The sequence below is a fragment of the Portunus trituberculatus genome, chromosome 49 (genome assembly GCF_017591435.1).
Source record: "Portunus trituberculatus isolate SZX2019 chromosome 49, ASM1759143v1, whole genome shotgun sequence".
Taxonomy (NCBI): domain Eukaryota; kingdom Metazoa; phylum Arthropoda; class Malacostraca; order Decapoda; family Portunidae; genus Portunus; species Portunus trituberculatus.
In genome coordinates this window covers 19348244-19363208 of record NC_059303.1, presented here as the reverse complement: position 1 = coordinate 19363208, position 14965 = coordinate 19348244, and the positions used below count along the sequence as shown (strand labels likewise).

The following is a 14965-nucleotide window of genomic DNA, read 5'->3' as shown; positions in this document are numbered from 1 at the left end:
GCCGTGAAATATGTCGACGGCCACTAAGTGTGTGTTTGCTTGTCACTCCAGGCTCAATACGGGGCGAGGAGGGTGGAAGCGTGTGGAGGAACGGAGTGTTGGTGGGTGGAAGAGGTTTTAAGTGTTAGCATTAGGAGGAGGAGTGATGAAGATAATGATGGTGTAAGTAGTAGTAGTAGTAGTAGTAGTAGTAGTAGTAGTAGTAGTAGTAGTAGTAAGGTTCACATATCACCAGAGAAAGAACGCACGGAAATATGAAAAAAGAAAGATATGAAGAAAGGAAAGGATAGAGAGAAGTACAGAAGGAAAGGAAATGGAAGGGAAGGGAAAGGAACGGAACGGAAGGGAAGGGAAGGGAAAGGAACGGAAGGGAAGGGAAAGGAACGGAAGGAAAGGAACGGAAGGAAGGGAAGGAAGGAAGGAGTGTCGCGCTGACCCTCCTATCTTGCCTTTATCACGTGACCAGGTAAAGAAGGAAAGGTGTTGCCAGGAACCACGTAAAAACCCAAATCTCTCTCTCTCTCTCTGGCTTTCCCGACACTCACTCTCTCTAACTTCAATATTTCCTCAGAGCCCCTCCGCCTGTCTCTCTCTACTTTTTCATACTTATTTACACACACACACACACACACACACACACACACACACACACACACACACACACACACAGTAAGGTAAGATTAGGTAAGATACATAAGATAAGGTAAGGTCAGGTCAGGTCAGGTTAAGTTAGGTAAGGTAAGGTAAGGTAAGGTAAGGTAAGGTAAGGTAAGGTACAGTAAGGTAAGGTAAGGTAAGGTAAGGTAAGTAAGGTAAGGTAAAGTGAGGTAAAGCAAGCCAAGGTGATCATTAGGTTACAAGTCCGATACTATCACATATCAACTTATACATCGGAGAAAAAAAAAAAAATAAACATAACCCGGCAGACTCTTACGTTAAAGGGAAATTCATGAAAGTTTGAAGGGACAGGAGTGTGGTGACCTACACACACACACACACACACACACACACACACACACACACACACACACACACACACACACACACACACACACAAGGTCTCCACGCTCCGCCGCCTCCCTCCCTCCGCCTTGGAGAAAGGAAGATCAAGATTTTTTTTGTCAAGAGCGAAGAATTGAACACCAAAATTCCGATGTTTACCCGAAGCAGAGAGAGAGAGAGAGAGAGAGAGAGAGAGAGAGAGAGAGAGAGAGAGAGAGAGAGAGAGAGAGAGAGAGAGAGAGAGAGAGAGAGAGAGAGAGAGAGATCGCGGTGAGGCTGGCCAAGAGAGAGGCAGAGAAACAGACTGACCAGTGGTAGACTTTTATGAGAGTATATTTAGAGGCAGGTCGGGTTTGCCAGACAGAAGGAAACAGATTGGCCACTGATAGACTTTTATGAGAGTATATTTTAGAAAGGCAGGTCAGGCAAGGCTAGCTAGGCAGTCCAGGTAAGGCAGAGATTGGCTGGAACAAGAGTAGATGTATATGAGAGTTTGACAGAGGCAGGTCGGGTAAGGCTAGCTATGCGAAGAGGGAAACAGACTGGCTAAGAACAGATGCACATGAGAACATATTAGAGGCAGTCCAAGTAAGGCAGATTGGATGGAATAAGAGTAGATGTATATTTGAGTGTACATGAGAAGCAGATCGGGCAAGGCAGGCTACATAGGCGGACTGGCGGGCAGAGGAAGGCACAGTCTGGCCAAGAGAGTATATTTGCGTGTGCAGCGTAGCGTGAGGCGGAGAGGGCCCGACCTGTGTCCCCCGGCGAGGCCCCGCAGCGCTTCGTGACCACTGCCGCGGCCGCTGTTGCTGCTGCTGCTGTGCCTCCCCAACCCAACCCCCATCACCACCAACACAGTCCCAGACCCTGCTCTCCCCGCCGACCCTGCCTGCCCACACAACTACAGCCTGCACTTTCTTACTCTCTCTCTCTCTCTCTCTACACACACACACATATATGTGTGTGTGTGTGTGTGTGTGTGTGTGTGTGTGTGTGTGTGTGTGTGTGTGTGTGTGTGTGTGTGTGTATGTGATTAACGTCTTACCACCACCACCATTACTACTACTACTACTACTACTACTACTACTACTACCACCCCACCACCACCACCACGTCCTCTGGTTTCTGTGAGGCACAGCACAACCTTAAATCTTACGCCACTGATAAAATCGCTTCATTTTCTATAGTTTGTATGGAAGTCAGCAAGTCACAGAGGTTTTACTGCACCGCTGACCTCTGTGTGTGTGTGTGTGTGTGTGTGTGTGTGTGTGTGTGTGTGTGTGTGTGTGTGTGTGTGTGTGTTTTCTTCAGTCATTCCTCTTTCTCCTTCCTTTACTTACCTGCCCGTCTTCTTTCTTCTCCCATCTTTCCTCCTCCTGTCACAAATGTTATTGATATTTCTTGAATATTCTTCTCGTTCTTACCATCAATCACTCCCCCCACCTCTCCCCCTCTCTCTTGCACAACATCTGCCGTCTCTTGCCCGCCCATCACGTCCTCACAGCCAACACATTTCCATCTTTCCGCCGCAACTCGCCCCTCCTTGCGACACACACACACACACACACACACACACACACACACACACACACACACACACACAAAAAAAAAAAAAAAAAAAAAAAAAAAACGCGCTAGGGAGGGAGGGCTGGTGAAGACAGCCATGCGAGGTTAGGTTAGGTGAGTGATTTGAGGCGAGCGGTGCTTCATATAATTATCAGACAGACACAGGTCACCTCACATTCACACCTCGGCATGTTTGGGTCACGTGTGCGCACTACTACTACTACTATACAAACTACCACTATTTGCATTTATCAGACGAGCTGTACAAGAATGAAAGAGTGAGACCGAGAGATTATATTTATGAAGCCGATGCTTCATGTGTTAAATCCGATTGAAAATAAATAAACAAACAAATTAATTAATTAAGTAATATAAAGGAGAGCTGTGTCGTGGCTAACTTGCATTAATTAGAGACCAGACAGTAGAGCGTGAGAGTGGAAGAGCATAGGAAGATTCCCTCTCCTTGCAGTAGTTCATGGTCTTGCTGATGAAATGAAAGAATGCATTGATGGTGTCTGGTGGCTGACTCTTGCACTGACTAGACTAACAGGACAGAATAGGTGAGACAGGAGGAGCATAACAAGATCCACAATAATCTAACCAGCATTGAGTATTAATGAAAACACACACACACACAAAGGCGATCTAATTCCACTCCCAGCATTTGCAAACACTACAGAAGAATGAATAGCGTTAAAATACAACACTGCATAACACACACACACACACACACACACACACACACACACACACACACACACACACACACACACACAAATAAATAAATAAAAATACAAGGAAAAGTACGACACCTAACCCTACACAAGACAATACCAGCAACAGAAGACTCTCTCACACCACTGTTTGTACCTACACCGGGTATGGAACCGCTGCGTGACGTGGAGACTGACAACTTATCCCACTCCTGAACTGGCCACATGACTGAATACACGCATGACAGACGGAGGGGCGAGATATTAAAGGGCAAGACTCCACGGCGCCCACACCACACCGCTGCTCAAGGACTGTCATGCATTACGAGATAAGCTCATTTTTTCTTCCTTTTTTGCACACACTGAAGGAAATGCCGAGAGAGAGAGAGAGAGAGAGAGAGAGAGAGAGAGAGAGAGAGAGAGAGAGAGAGAGAGAGAGAGAGAGAATCATCCAAGGCTAAATTAATGAGAGAGAGAGAGAGAGAGAGAGAGAGAGAGAGAGAGAGAGAGAGAGAGAGAGAGAGAGAGAGAGAGAGAGAGAGAGAAAGGAATGAATGAATGAACGACTGATTAACTGACTGGGCAATATGTGACTGACTGACTGACTGACTGACTGACCGAGTAACATGAGTGAGTGATGACAGACCAGCGTAGTTCAGTCTGCCTCACTCCTCACTCCCGGCCTTCACCCAGCCCTCCCTGCACACAGTCCTGGCGGGCGGCGTGTGGAAGGACCCAGCAAGGCCAGCCAAGGCATCTATGTTAATACGGCTCTCCTGACGAAGGGAATGAAAAGGTGACGAGGGAAAGTATTTAAAATTGCTACTATTACTGCTACTACAATTATTACTATTACTACTGCTAATACTACAACTATTAATACTGAGAGAGAGAGAGAGAGAGAGAGAGAGAGAGAGAGAGAGAGAGAGAGAGAGAGAGAGAGAGAGAGAGAGAGAGACTGTGTAGAAGTACTGTAGACGAGCGGGAGGAGGGAGAAGGGTGGCGTCCTCCCCTCCCCTCCACCTACTCCCAAGGGACCAGGTGGCGAAGACCAGTACAAGAACCCATCCCCCCTTCCCTTCCTCCCCACGTAGCCACCCCCCTCTCCTTCCCCTGGCACCTCTTCCCCCAACAGCACCAGCCGCTCTTCCTTTCCCCTCTCCATCCGTTCGCCTTTCCTATCCTACATCTCTCAGCTTAACACAAAACAGCCTGGTCGGGGCCGACAAATCTGATGCTACAGTGTCCTAGGTTGTGTTCTTAAATGCCCTGCTCTCTCACCACGACAATTTTCGAAGATAGTGATGGTTATATGTCAGGTTTTCAAGTGTTTCTCAGTTTAACCCCTTCAGTACTAGAACGCATTTTTATCAGGAATTTTTGGTGTGATTACACGATTTGATTTACATTAGGAAGGGTCTGTGGAGGTTAGAAGATTAATGACCAGAGTCTTCACTGTTTTAATCCCTACACGAGTTTCTAAAGCAGTATAAAATCGTCAAATAGTAAGCAGACTAAATACAAAAACACGTCATGGTACTGAAGGGGGTTAAGAACGACTGGATAATCTTGTTCATCTTTATTCTGTAGCACGTGTAACTTTAGAGCCTTTAATATATGTGCTTAGTTGAGAAAGGAGTAAAATATTATCCCATCTAGGCCACTTATAATATTAGAAGTTAATGGAGTTAGCTAATAACTAAGACTGAAGCGTTAATGAGGCTTCGGCATATTGTATGGGTGATTGTACTGAGCTAACGATAATTATTGGGGTTTGCAAGGTTGTGTGGTTCTTGTAGCTACGACTAAAGGATGTTAATGAGGCATTGTACGACTATATGAGTGATTAATAATGGGCTAAAGAGAATCATTGATGTTTGCAAGACTGGTTAGTGATTATGGTGGTCTCATCATGTAGAGAGCAAGTTATTGTGGTTTGCGAGGCTGTTTTTGATTCTGTTGTTTGAAAAGCCTTGTTACTGGGATTCTTAAGACTGGTTTGGGCGATTCTAGTGGTATTTCAACACGCTTAAAAGAAGTTATTGTTGTTTGCAAGGCTGTTTGTGTAATTCTAGTGTTATTCTAGAGACAAGTGTTGATTTTGGGATTCTAAAAACCTGTCAGTGTGAGTCTAGTGCTATTTCAAAGATGAATAGAGGAAACTATTGCTTTAAAGTCTATTTGTGTGATTCTGTTGTTTAAAAGTCTTGTTTATGAAACTTTTGAGGCTGTTTGAGTGACTATAAAAAAGTATTTCAACACGCCCAGAGTAAGATATTGTTTTCAAGGTAGTTTCAGTGATTCTAGTAATGCTTTAACATGATTCGATAGCTTGTGCCAGACCACAGGAAGATGTTACGGTTTTCACGGTTGTGTGTCTAATTCTGGAGACACTAACAAGAGTTCCCTGGGCAAAGAAAGAAGAAAAATATTGTTGATTCCAGTACATGATGGAAAGTGTACTGGAAGTTCTCACCACCATTGTTTTGATAGTTTATGAGGCTGTTAGTTAGCTGCAAGATTCGCTAATGTTTCACTCTTTCTGTTGCCCTTGGCCAATTTTCCCTTCTTATATAGAAGAAAACATAATGTGGGTTGTGTGCAAGTGAAGGTACACAACACTGACATCACTTTCTCCCCTAATGATGCAAACACAGGGAAACACAGGCGATACACGAATGATGATTGAACACACACACACACACACACACACGATTATAGAACAGTCACGATACAGAGGTGATGCGAGAAACAGACCGATAATAGGTAATACTTAGAGTTGAACTTCCAACATGCCATCCACGAGAATCCGACTAAATACTCGTAATTCTGTGGCCTTTGAAGAGTCCCAGAGAGAGAGAGAGAGAGAGAGAGAGAGAGAGAGAGAGAGAGAGAGAGAGAGAGAGAGAGAGAATCCTGAACCAGCCAGATAGCGAGCAGTCTTCCCTTCTTCCTGGCGATGTAACGTCACAAGAACCCCGACCAGTTCTTCTTGTTATTTAGCACTCTTCTGTTCTTGGCTGCGCAACATTCACGAAAACCACACTAATCCGTGGCTCTTGAAAATAATAATGGAAATAAGGTATATCAGTTTCACCCAAGCAATGCCAACAAGCTGTGTCCTGAGCCAACCACTCCCCACCCACGTCCCCGGCGGCGTAACATCGCAGAGGAAGCAGCAGCCGGCAGCCGCCCTCGTGTCCCCGTAGCGGGCGGCGGCGGGTCGGGTGTCCGGCACATGTGGTCCGGCTTGACACTCCCCAGAAGGCACTTGTTGCGTCTCTCCGCCCGCCACTCAGCGCTCCCTGGCCCGAGCCTCCAGCCAATCAGCGGCAGTGCCTGGCTCCTCACGCCTGCCGACGCTCCCTCCCACTTCTGCTCCCCCGGCCCTGTGCCATGCCCGCCCCGCACACCACACGCCACGCATTCCCTGGCCCCTCCTGCCACATGCTCCACGCCTGTCCTCGCCCTCCAATGCACCCACGCCTCACGCCCCCAAGTCAGCTCCGCGGGACAGAAGAAACCACTTGGTCCATGATGCACGTGGCTCAAAATGGTCCTGGTCCTCGTGTCCATGTCCTGACCCAGAGTGTGACTAACCGGGAGGGACTGACATGGGCGGGGAGGGCTCGGGAGGGACTGACGACCGGGAGGAAGATTGAGTAAAGAAGCAGGAGGAAGGGAGGGAACGAATCAAGGATGGGGGCTGCCTCTCCTCTGCTTCCCCTCCCCTCAACTTCCCGCTCCCCTTCCTCCTTTGCCAGCGCGTGGAGAGCTGACATGGGAGGAAGGAGGCTCAACAAGTGTCCCTCCAGTAGCTCAGTGGTTAGAGCGCTGGCTTCACAAGCCAGAGGACCGGGGTTCGATTCCCCGGCCGGGTAGAGATATTTGGGTGTGTCTCCTTTCACGTGTAGCCCTGTTCACCTAGCAGTGAGTAGGTACGGGATGTAAATCGAGGAGTTGTGACCTTGTTGTCCCGGTGTGTGGTGTGTGCCTGGTCTCAGGCCTATCCGAAGATCGGAAATAATGAGCTCTGAGCTCGTTCCGTAGGGTAACGTCTGGCTGTCTCGTCAGAGACTGCAGCAGATCAAACAGTGAAAACACACACACACTCACATGATGCTTCCGTAACCGCCGTTACACAATTACTGCTGCTGCCACTGCTGCTACTACTACTACCACCACCATCATCACCACTTTCCCTGCTCTTCCTAATTGTGGCTGCTACTACTCCACTTCTCCAACTACTATTACTACTACTACTACTTAACCACTACCACTGCAATCGGGTTAGGAGTTGAGAATAAGAGTGGTTGGTGGGGGAGGGCATGGAGGGAGTCGGCAGCGGGCAGCACGTGTGAGGGACGCAGCCGTCCACCACGTGCACGGCTGTTTAAAGGTACGGTGGCTTCCTTCTTCCTAACGGTCATATTGTCCCTTTCTCTCTCTCTCTCTCTCTCTCTCTCTCTCTCTCTCTCTCTCTCTCTCTCTCTCTCCGTTACTCATTGATAAGTTAATCTATTAATATACATATCCAATACACAAATAAGTAAATAAATATAAAATAAACTATAGCACATCTTATATAAATAAAACGTATGTAAAGAAGGTAATCTATTTAACCTATTGTCTATTTAAAAGTACTCACAACACTATAATAATTTTGTAATATTCTCTCTCTCTCTCTCTCTCCACACATGGCCAGTCCGCTAAATAAGGCAAGGCCCCGCCGCGTCCTCCCCGCCCTGAACATTCTCATTCAGTGTCCAGCAAAACATTTACATTCCCCGGGGCGGCGCGGCCCTGCGTCCCTCTCCCAGGCCGCGCCGCGGTGCCCTCATTAATTAAGCACCGGGATCTCGGCGGCGGGGCACGCACGAGTGGTGGCGGGACGGGGCAGAGTGGGGTTGGACACCTGCGGCCCCTTCGTCATTACGGGCGCTCATGGGCGAAAGTCCTGCAAGCCGCGGGCGGCTGCTGCTGCTGCACCTTTTATCGGCACAGGGAGCAGCAGCCGGGGCGTGATTGTAAGATAAGGGGGGCGAGGACTCAAGACGCGCGCCGGGAAGCGAGTGGCAGCGATAAGTTCCGGCGAGTCCTTTCTTTGTCACACTATCTGGCGCCGTAATCTCGTGCCTAGATACGCCTTATCGCCTCACAAAAACAGATAATGGGCGGCACGACCACCTGCCGGCACAGGTCGCGCGTCCCCGGCCTGCGTGAAGGCATGGACTCCCCAGGAGACTCCAAGGGTTCAGCTAGGCAGCTGTGCACTACTTGGCATGGAGTCCCGGGCGGCACAGCGACAAGGAAGCAGCACACACCGCACCGCCACAAGGGAGGTGGGGGTTTGGGGGCGGGGAGCGGCCACCTGCATCATCCTGCTGTCCGGTTCCCACAATGAGCAGCGTACCCCTTCCCTTCTCCCTCGCCCAAATTGCTCACTTCCTCGGGAGATCATGCGAGTGGCTGCCACAATGGCCCCGCTACCTGAGACGCTCCCTCCCCCCATCCCTCAGGTTCAGCTGGCTCGGTGTCGGATTGCTGCTTCTGTATCCTGTCAGCAGCGGCACTCAACAGGCAGCTACCCACATTGTGCAGCAATCACAGCAACACCCACACGTGTGATGCCGTGCCTTCCCTGGCAGTCCGACCCGACCTGTACAAAACATCAGGCCACTATAATGCCTGCCGCGCCTGCCACGGTCCCGAATCTGGCCGGCCATCACCTAGCGATAAGAACAGGAGCAGCTCACTTCGTTTCTAGCGAGGGCAGCGCAACACCAGCAGCTCCACCACCCCCACCACCAACCATTGAAGGAGCAGGTCTTCCCACCAGGGCTGGGGCGTATCCTTATTAAGGCCTAATTGGCGGGGCCTGGCGCAGGCTCATGCCCGCCTTCTCACGACTCTAATGTAACCACCGCGGCCACGGTGGTCGCTGGCCTGCCCTGTCCCGCCTCCGCGGAGGAGCCGTGCCGCCGCCCACAGGCCGCCCCCACTCTGGGCTTGCTGCTGCCCGTACACCCAAGGAGGGGCTCCTCCTCACCCCAAGGGAAAGCAACACCCCGGTGATGCTGGTGGTCCACGCCCCCTCCCCTCCCCTCCCATGAGCCACAGTTGTGGTGAAACAGAAGGCGGACTGTGGCGACCGCGGTTGAGATCTGACCGAACAACACATCCCAGACACTCTACCCCGTGAGAATGTATCCTTCACCTTGTGTGTGTGTGTGTGTGTGTGTGTGTGTGTGTGTGTGTGTGTGTGTGTGTGTGTTTGCGCGCGCGCATCCTGTCCTGCACGTCTAAAAAGTCTGGCAGTTTGTACAGTACGTCCAACACACACACACACACACACACACACACACACACACACACACACACACACACACACACACACCAAGCAGCAGCTGCCTAACCTTATACTAAACCTTATCGAGTCTATCATTCCCTTCTGGCAGCTTATCGCGACTTGTGACTAACCGCTCTTATCACTCATCATAGCTTACCACCACCACCACCACCACCACAACCACCATCACCACTCACTGTCAGCAGGCACAGTACCCGCACCATTACAAGCAACCTAGGAACCACCACCACACTGGCACACCACAAACATTCACCATGAAATCTCCATGCACTACACACATGTCCTGAGAAAAGGTGGTCTCTAAGGGACACAGGGGGTGTATCAAGTGACGAACCACCTTCCCAGGGTCAGTAAGCAGGATAGGACAAGAAATAATGGCTCTAAGCTTGATAAAGTTACATTTAAGAGATAAGCAGCAATTGGCCGCCGTGGTACAGTGGAACCACGCGTGCTTTGGGGTCCGAGGGGTCTCCAAGCGCACGGGTTCGAATCCTGTCCACGGCCCGAGTGTAGGTTGGACTTCCTCACTCGGGGCAATGGTTTCCTAGCGGGTGGACTTTGAGATAGGATGTGCCCCAAAAAGTATCCCCTTAAGCCTATAAATTCCCGTGTAAAGCCCACGTGGTATAATTTTTTTTTATTTAAAAAATAGTAGTAGCTAGATGAATAAAATAGACTCCATAACCAAGGCGTTGAGTGTTCAGTCACTAGGGAGCTCTGAACAATTATACTGACCTTTGCACTGCTTTATAGTAAGATGAAGACCAAGAAGTGAAAGATGATAGATGACAATAGTAACATTATTTTTTGTAAGGCAATAATAAGTAAAGTAGGGTTAAGTAAAGTGAGGTAAGGTTAAGTAAGGTGGGATAATGCAAGGCGAAGGTAGGCCAATCAAAGAGGGAGATTTCAAGACATTTATCAGATTCTTTTTGGTAATTTTGATGAACCTGTTAGGGGACCGGCACCTCGGTGAGCGTTTTTTTTTTAAGTCACAATTTTTGTTGCCTTAGCTAGTTTTCCCCTCTTACATAAAAGAAGGTAGTGTGCAGTAAGATTAGGTAAACAAAGGCAAGGTAATGTCGATAAGAGAATGCAATGTAAGGTAAGGTAAGGTAAGGCAGAGTGAAGAAGGGTGTGGTGGCATCATAAACACACAGGTGCTGTGACCTTGTTTGCTCCTTAAGTAAAGGATAACTGTAATCTATCACTCACAACGGGGAACATGTATGTACCTATATGTTAACCCCCCTCTCTCTCTCTCTCTCTCTCTCTCACACCTGTTGCTCCTCTCCCCAGTTGTGTGAATATGTAATCAAGTTGATTAATTGAAATACGTATCCCACACGACACAGTAGTAGTAGTAGTAGTAGTTAGCATTACTGTATTCTTCTGGACCAAACAAGTACGTAATGAGTTTGAGTTTGATAATGTAGATTTAAAAAAAGAAAGGAGGAAATAGATTAAAAAATACGTACATTGGTATGTGACAGAAAGAATAAACAACAAACAGTAATTCTCAAGGAAATAATACAAAACCAATGAACAGTGATGGCAGCATGTACGTAGGCATTGAGTGGTGCACCAAGTAAATATGGGTAATGCAGGAGCTGCCACGCCTATACCTAATGACCTGCTGCAGCCTCCTGGTGTTCTCAGCAGTATGAAAAACATTAACATTACAGATTCATGTTCATAGTCGCTCAATGCAACAAACTACAGCCACCATTACATCCTACCCAGCAAGACGGATCCCAGGGATGGGAGGAGCCAGTGTTGTCTTGCATGTGTTGAGTGGTGCAAAAAGCGCACACCAGCCACCGATAACTTATTACCGCCCCATTCCTCCACTCACTACTCACTCCACCTCACCCACAACGTTTATGGATACCCTGGTAAAGTTCCCTGCCGGTTATCGATCGCGTCCTTTGAGTGAATGAACGACTTGTCCACCATCCATCCTGGCACCCCGACCCAGTGAATGTGTGAGAGCTCTTTCCATTCCTCACCAAAATGATAATCATTTCGCGCCCCGTGACAAGAGGCGTCCCCTCCTTGGCCAGCTGGGTCTGCATGAATCCAGGTGACTGGTGCCGCAGATACCAACGCTCCTAAGCGCTCTCTCTCTCTCTCTCTCTCTCTCTCTTAAACACACACACACACACACACACACACAGACTTTGAGTGATGGGACTGCTGATATCGGCAAAAAAAAGGGGGTAGGGGGCGGGCTGTGCCACGGGCGAAGCAGAGAGCTAATAAGGGGACAAGGGCCTGCCGCACGGGTCCTGTGCCGGATTGCAAGTGGGATGCAAGAGTAGGTCTCTCTACTCCAGAATTTACACCGCGGTAGACTTGACGATAGTGAAGTCGAGGCAGACATTCATTCGCCGGGGCGTTGCAAGTCGCTACCATATAGATGGCCGCGCCCACCAGGCCTACACGCCACAGCCTGCGGCCAGATGGAAATTTGAGCCACCTGGGACAGAACCCTAACTTCCGGTGAAAAGTTCGTTGGGTGACAAGGGAGAGGCTGGCGATAGGGTTTTGTGGCTCAGCTGGGACAGATGGGCCGCCAGGACACCATAAGAGAAACTGGGACATCCAGTCCTCCAACGCCAATGACAAAAGGCTCCAAGGACCAGCCAAACGGTGACCATGTACCAGGCCGCCCATGCTGTCAGGCTGCTGTCCGCGCTGCAGCTAAGGGAAGCAGTACAGCCCAGCACGTGTGCACGCTTTAAATTCAAACACCGCGCGAGCCGCGTGCCGATAAGACTGGCACAGCATCCCGTCACTGGCGCGTGTCTCCAGCCTCCCCCATCATGGCACTCCCTCTTCCACCAAGACAGGCATCCTGCAGCAGGTCAGCAGTACGCGGGAGTGGCGGCAGGGAGAAGGATGAGGGACCGCTGAGGAGACAGGCAAGCAGCCTCCCTCACTTCCGTGAGCAGCTGTGCGGCTGGCGGCCACAGGGCTGCCAACCGGGAGCTCCATTTCCGCTCACCCATTACACTACATCCATAAGGACTTACAAATTACAAACTTGTCATATATACAAGTCCAAACGGCACCAGTAAATGACCAAAGAATTAAATTCAAATTCCCACAGATAAATTAATTAGCCACCCCTGGGAAACTCTGCATCGGTAAGGTTGGCAGCGCCGCCACCATCTGGCAGGCCCACCATCGCCTCCCGGGAAAATTCAAACACTGTCGTAGTGGCCATATATTGCACAGAAAATATACATATTACACTTCAGCGACGAGCCATGGCCTCCAGCCTGGCCCAGGCATGCTCCCGCAGCCTGAAGAAGTGCGGTGGCGGCGGCGCGGCGAGCAAGGGCGCGCGACTCCCAACAAAGGCTGGAGACTTGGCCCCAGGCGATCCTGAAGGAATGCTGCTCGCGCCGCGCTGCCCACCACTACTCCTGACTTGTGCCCAGCCTCCACCACGCACCACAACACCACACACTGCCACACATACACTACTAAAATCCGGTGGTGATGCACCCCGCGACCACCTGCCCCATGAAACCACCACGCCGCCCCACGCCCTGGGCACCATCACCACCACCATGGCTGAACACCACACCGCGTCTCTTCCAGTGTACAGTACAATACCATGTACCCTTATATATACAAACACAATTTTCCTTGCCAAACAAACACAATACAACTCAAGGCAATACACATACCAACGACACAACACCCACACGTGTAGTCTAACAACATCAGTCTTGTACACACATCAAGTAACAAGCACATCTGTGTAATTAATTTCCAAGTCAAGACAATGTTCCAATACCACTACGACACACACACACACACACAGAACAGTACTTACCCTGGGCGAGGTGGGCCAGACAGCACCATACCCACAGGACAATCCCTGCGCGTACGTGCATCTTGAATAACACTAGATTAGTTCACACACATCGGGGAAATTACTTGTGGTCCTGATGCACCACAACACTTATCATTAACAGTCAGTCTGTCCCAGTCATGCCTCCCGACACACTACATCCACTCACGACCGAGGCTTAACTCACACTGACGGGCCCACTACTGTCAAGCTCCGCCCACTCGGGGTATTACTCCGCCGGGCAGCATTGAAGTCCACAACAAAACTTTACTTTCATCTATTCCTCACTCCGTCACATTTTTCCTTCTTACTTGAGCTATAATTCACAATAATCTGCAACTTATTGCAAGTGTCCATCCCCAAAAATAGCCTTTTTATGTGTATCAGCTCAATGGTCACACGGGGAACTAGTTCGCGTCAGATGTACTAAGCCCCGCCCACACCGGAAAGGGAGCTAATCACATCTCACACACAAAAAAAGGAACATAATCAACGTTTATTTATCAAGTGTTTTCATCTCTTGCTTATCTCCGGCATGGCACTGCGGGCTTTAAAATACTAATAGGTTCAGAAGTCTAACAAATCAGTCCAATAATCCTGTTCTTTTTCGTCCGTCCCCACAAGGCCTTTCTTTCCTTAGAACCAACAAGAGTATGGGAGAGAAAAGAAAAAAAAATTGAAATAAAATGTGGTGATGCAACACGAGGAGGAGGCATCATTGCGTACCCTGCCATTACAAGCAAGTAGTGTTCCGTGAGAAGTGGTGTTGTTGACGGAGCTCAGGACAAACAAACACGAGCAGGCTTCGGCAGGCTTCGTCAGGCTTGTCGCTTCCCTCTTCACCTCCAGTCTGCTCGTCTGGGAGTGCGAGAGATTACTATGCTGTTTCATAATGCGATGATTTGTTATGGATGAATGTAACAATACGCCTGTTAGTATATTTTTCTTCTATTGGATTACACACTAATGCTTTACTTTTATATGTCATTTTATTTCCTTTATAGTTTAAGTATTTTTAGTTGACCAAGTTATTTCTTGTTATTTGATGTTTTTATGACTATTGATGTACGTACCTATGAATCTGGGGTTAATAAGTCTATATATATGTTACCACCACCATCACCTAAGGCACGCTGCATGCATCGTGTTCCCCGCGGCTCATCCCAGGACAGATGAAGGATTATGAATTTCTATCCTGTGTTCGTACTTAAATTTCCACGAAAGGAGGAAATACGATAAGATATATTTTTAAGTATATGTTCACTTCTCTCTCTCTCTCTCTCTCTCTCTCTCTCTCTCTCTCTCTCTCTCTCTCTCTCTTATTCATACATGGAAATCTTGTTAATCTGTCACGATAACCAATGACACACCCTTGAAAACCCGTATAATTTCAGTTAAAGCTTTTCGATAGTATATGTGATGCATTTCAGTGTTTCAGAATACATT

General features: G+C 48.8%; 1 protein-coding gene across 1 annotated transcript in view; it reads right to left on the bottom strand.

Annotated features, from left to right (window-relative positions):
• LOC123499229 (neurogenic locus Notch protein-like) overlaps positions 1-13719 on the bottom strand; it is a 96603-nt gene extending 82884 nt beyond the window's left edge. Inside the window, 1 exon segment of the mRNA XM_045246991.1 lies at positions 13502-13719. Within this exon segment, the coding sequence (XP_045102926.1) occupies positions 13502-13562 (61 nt within the window). The 5' untranslated portion in view covers positions 13563-13719.
• Between the last annotated feature and the right edge of the window lie 1246 nt (positions 13720-14965).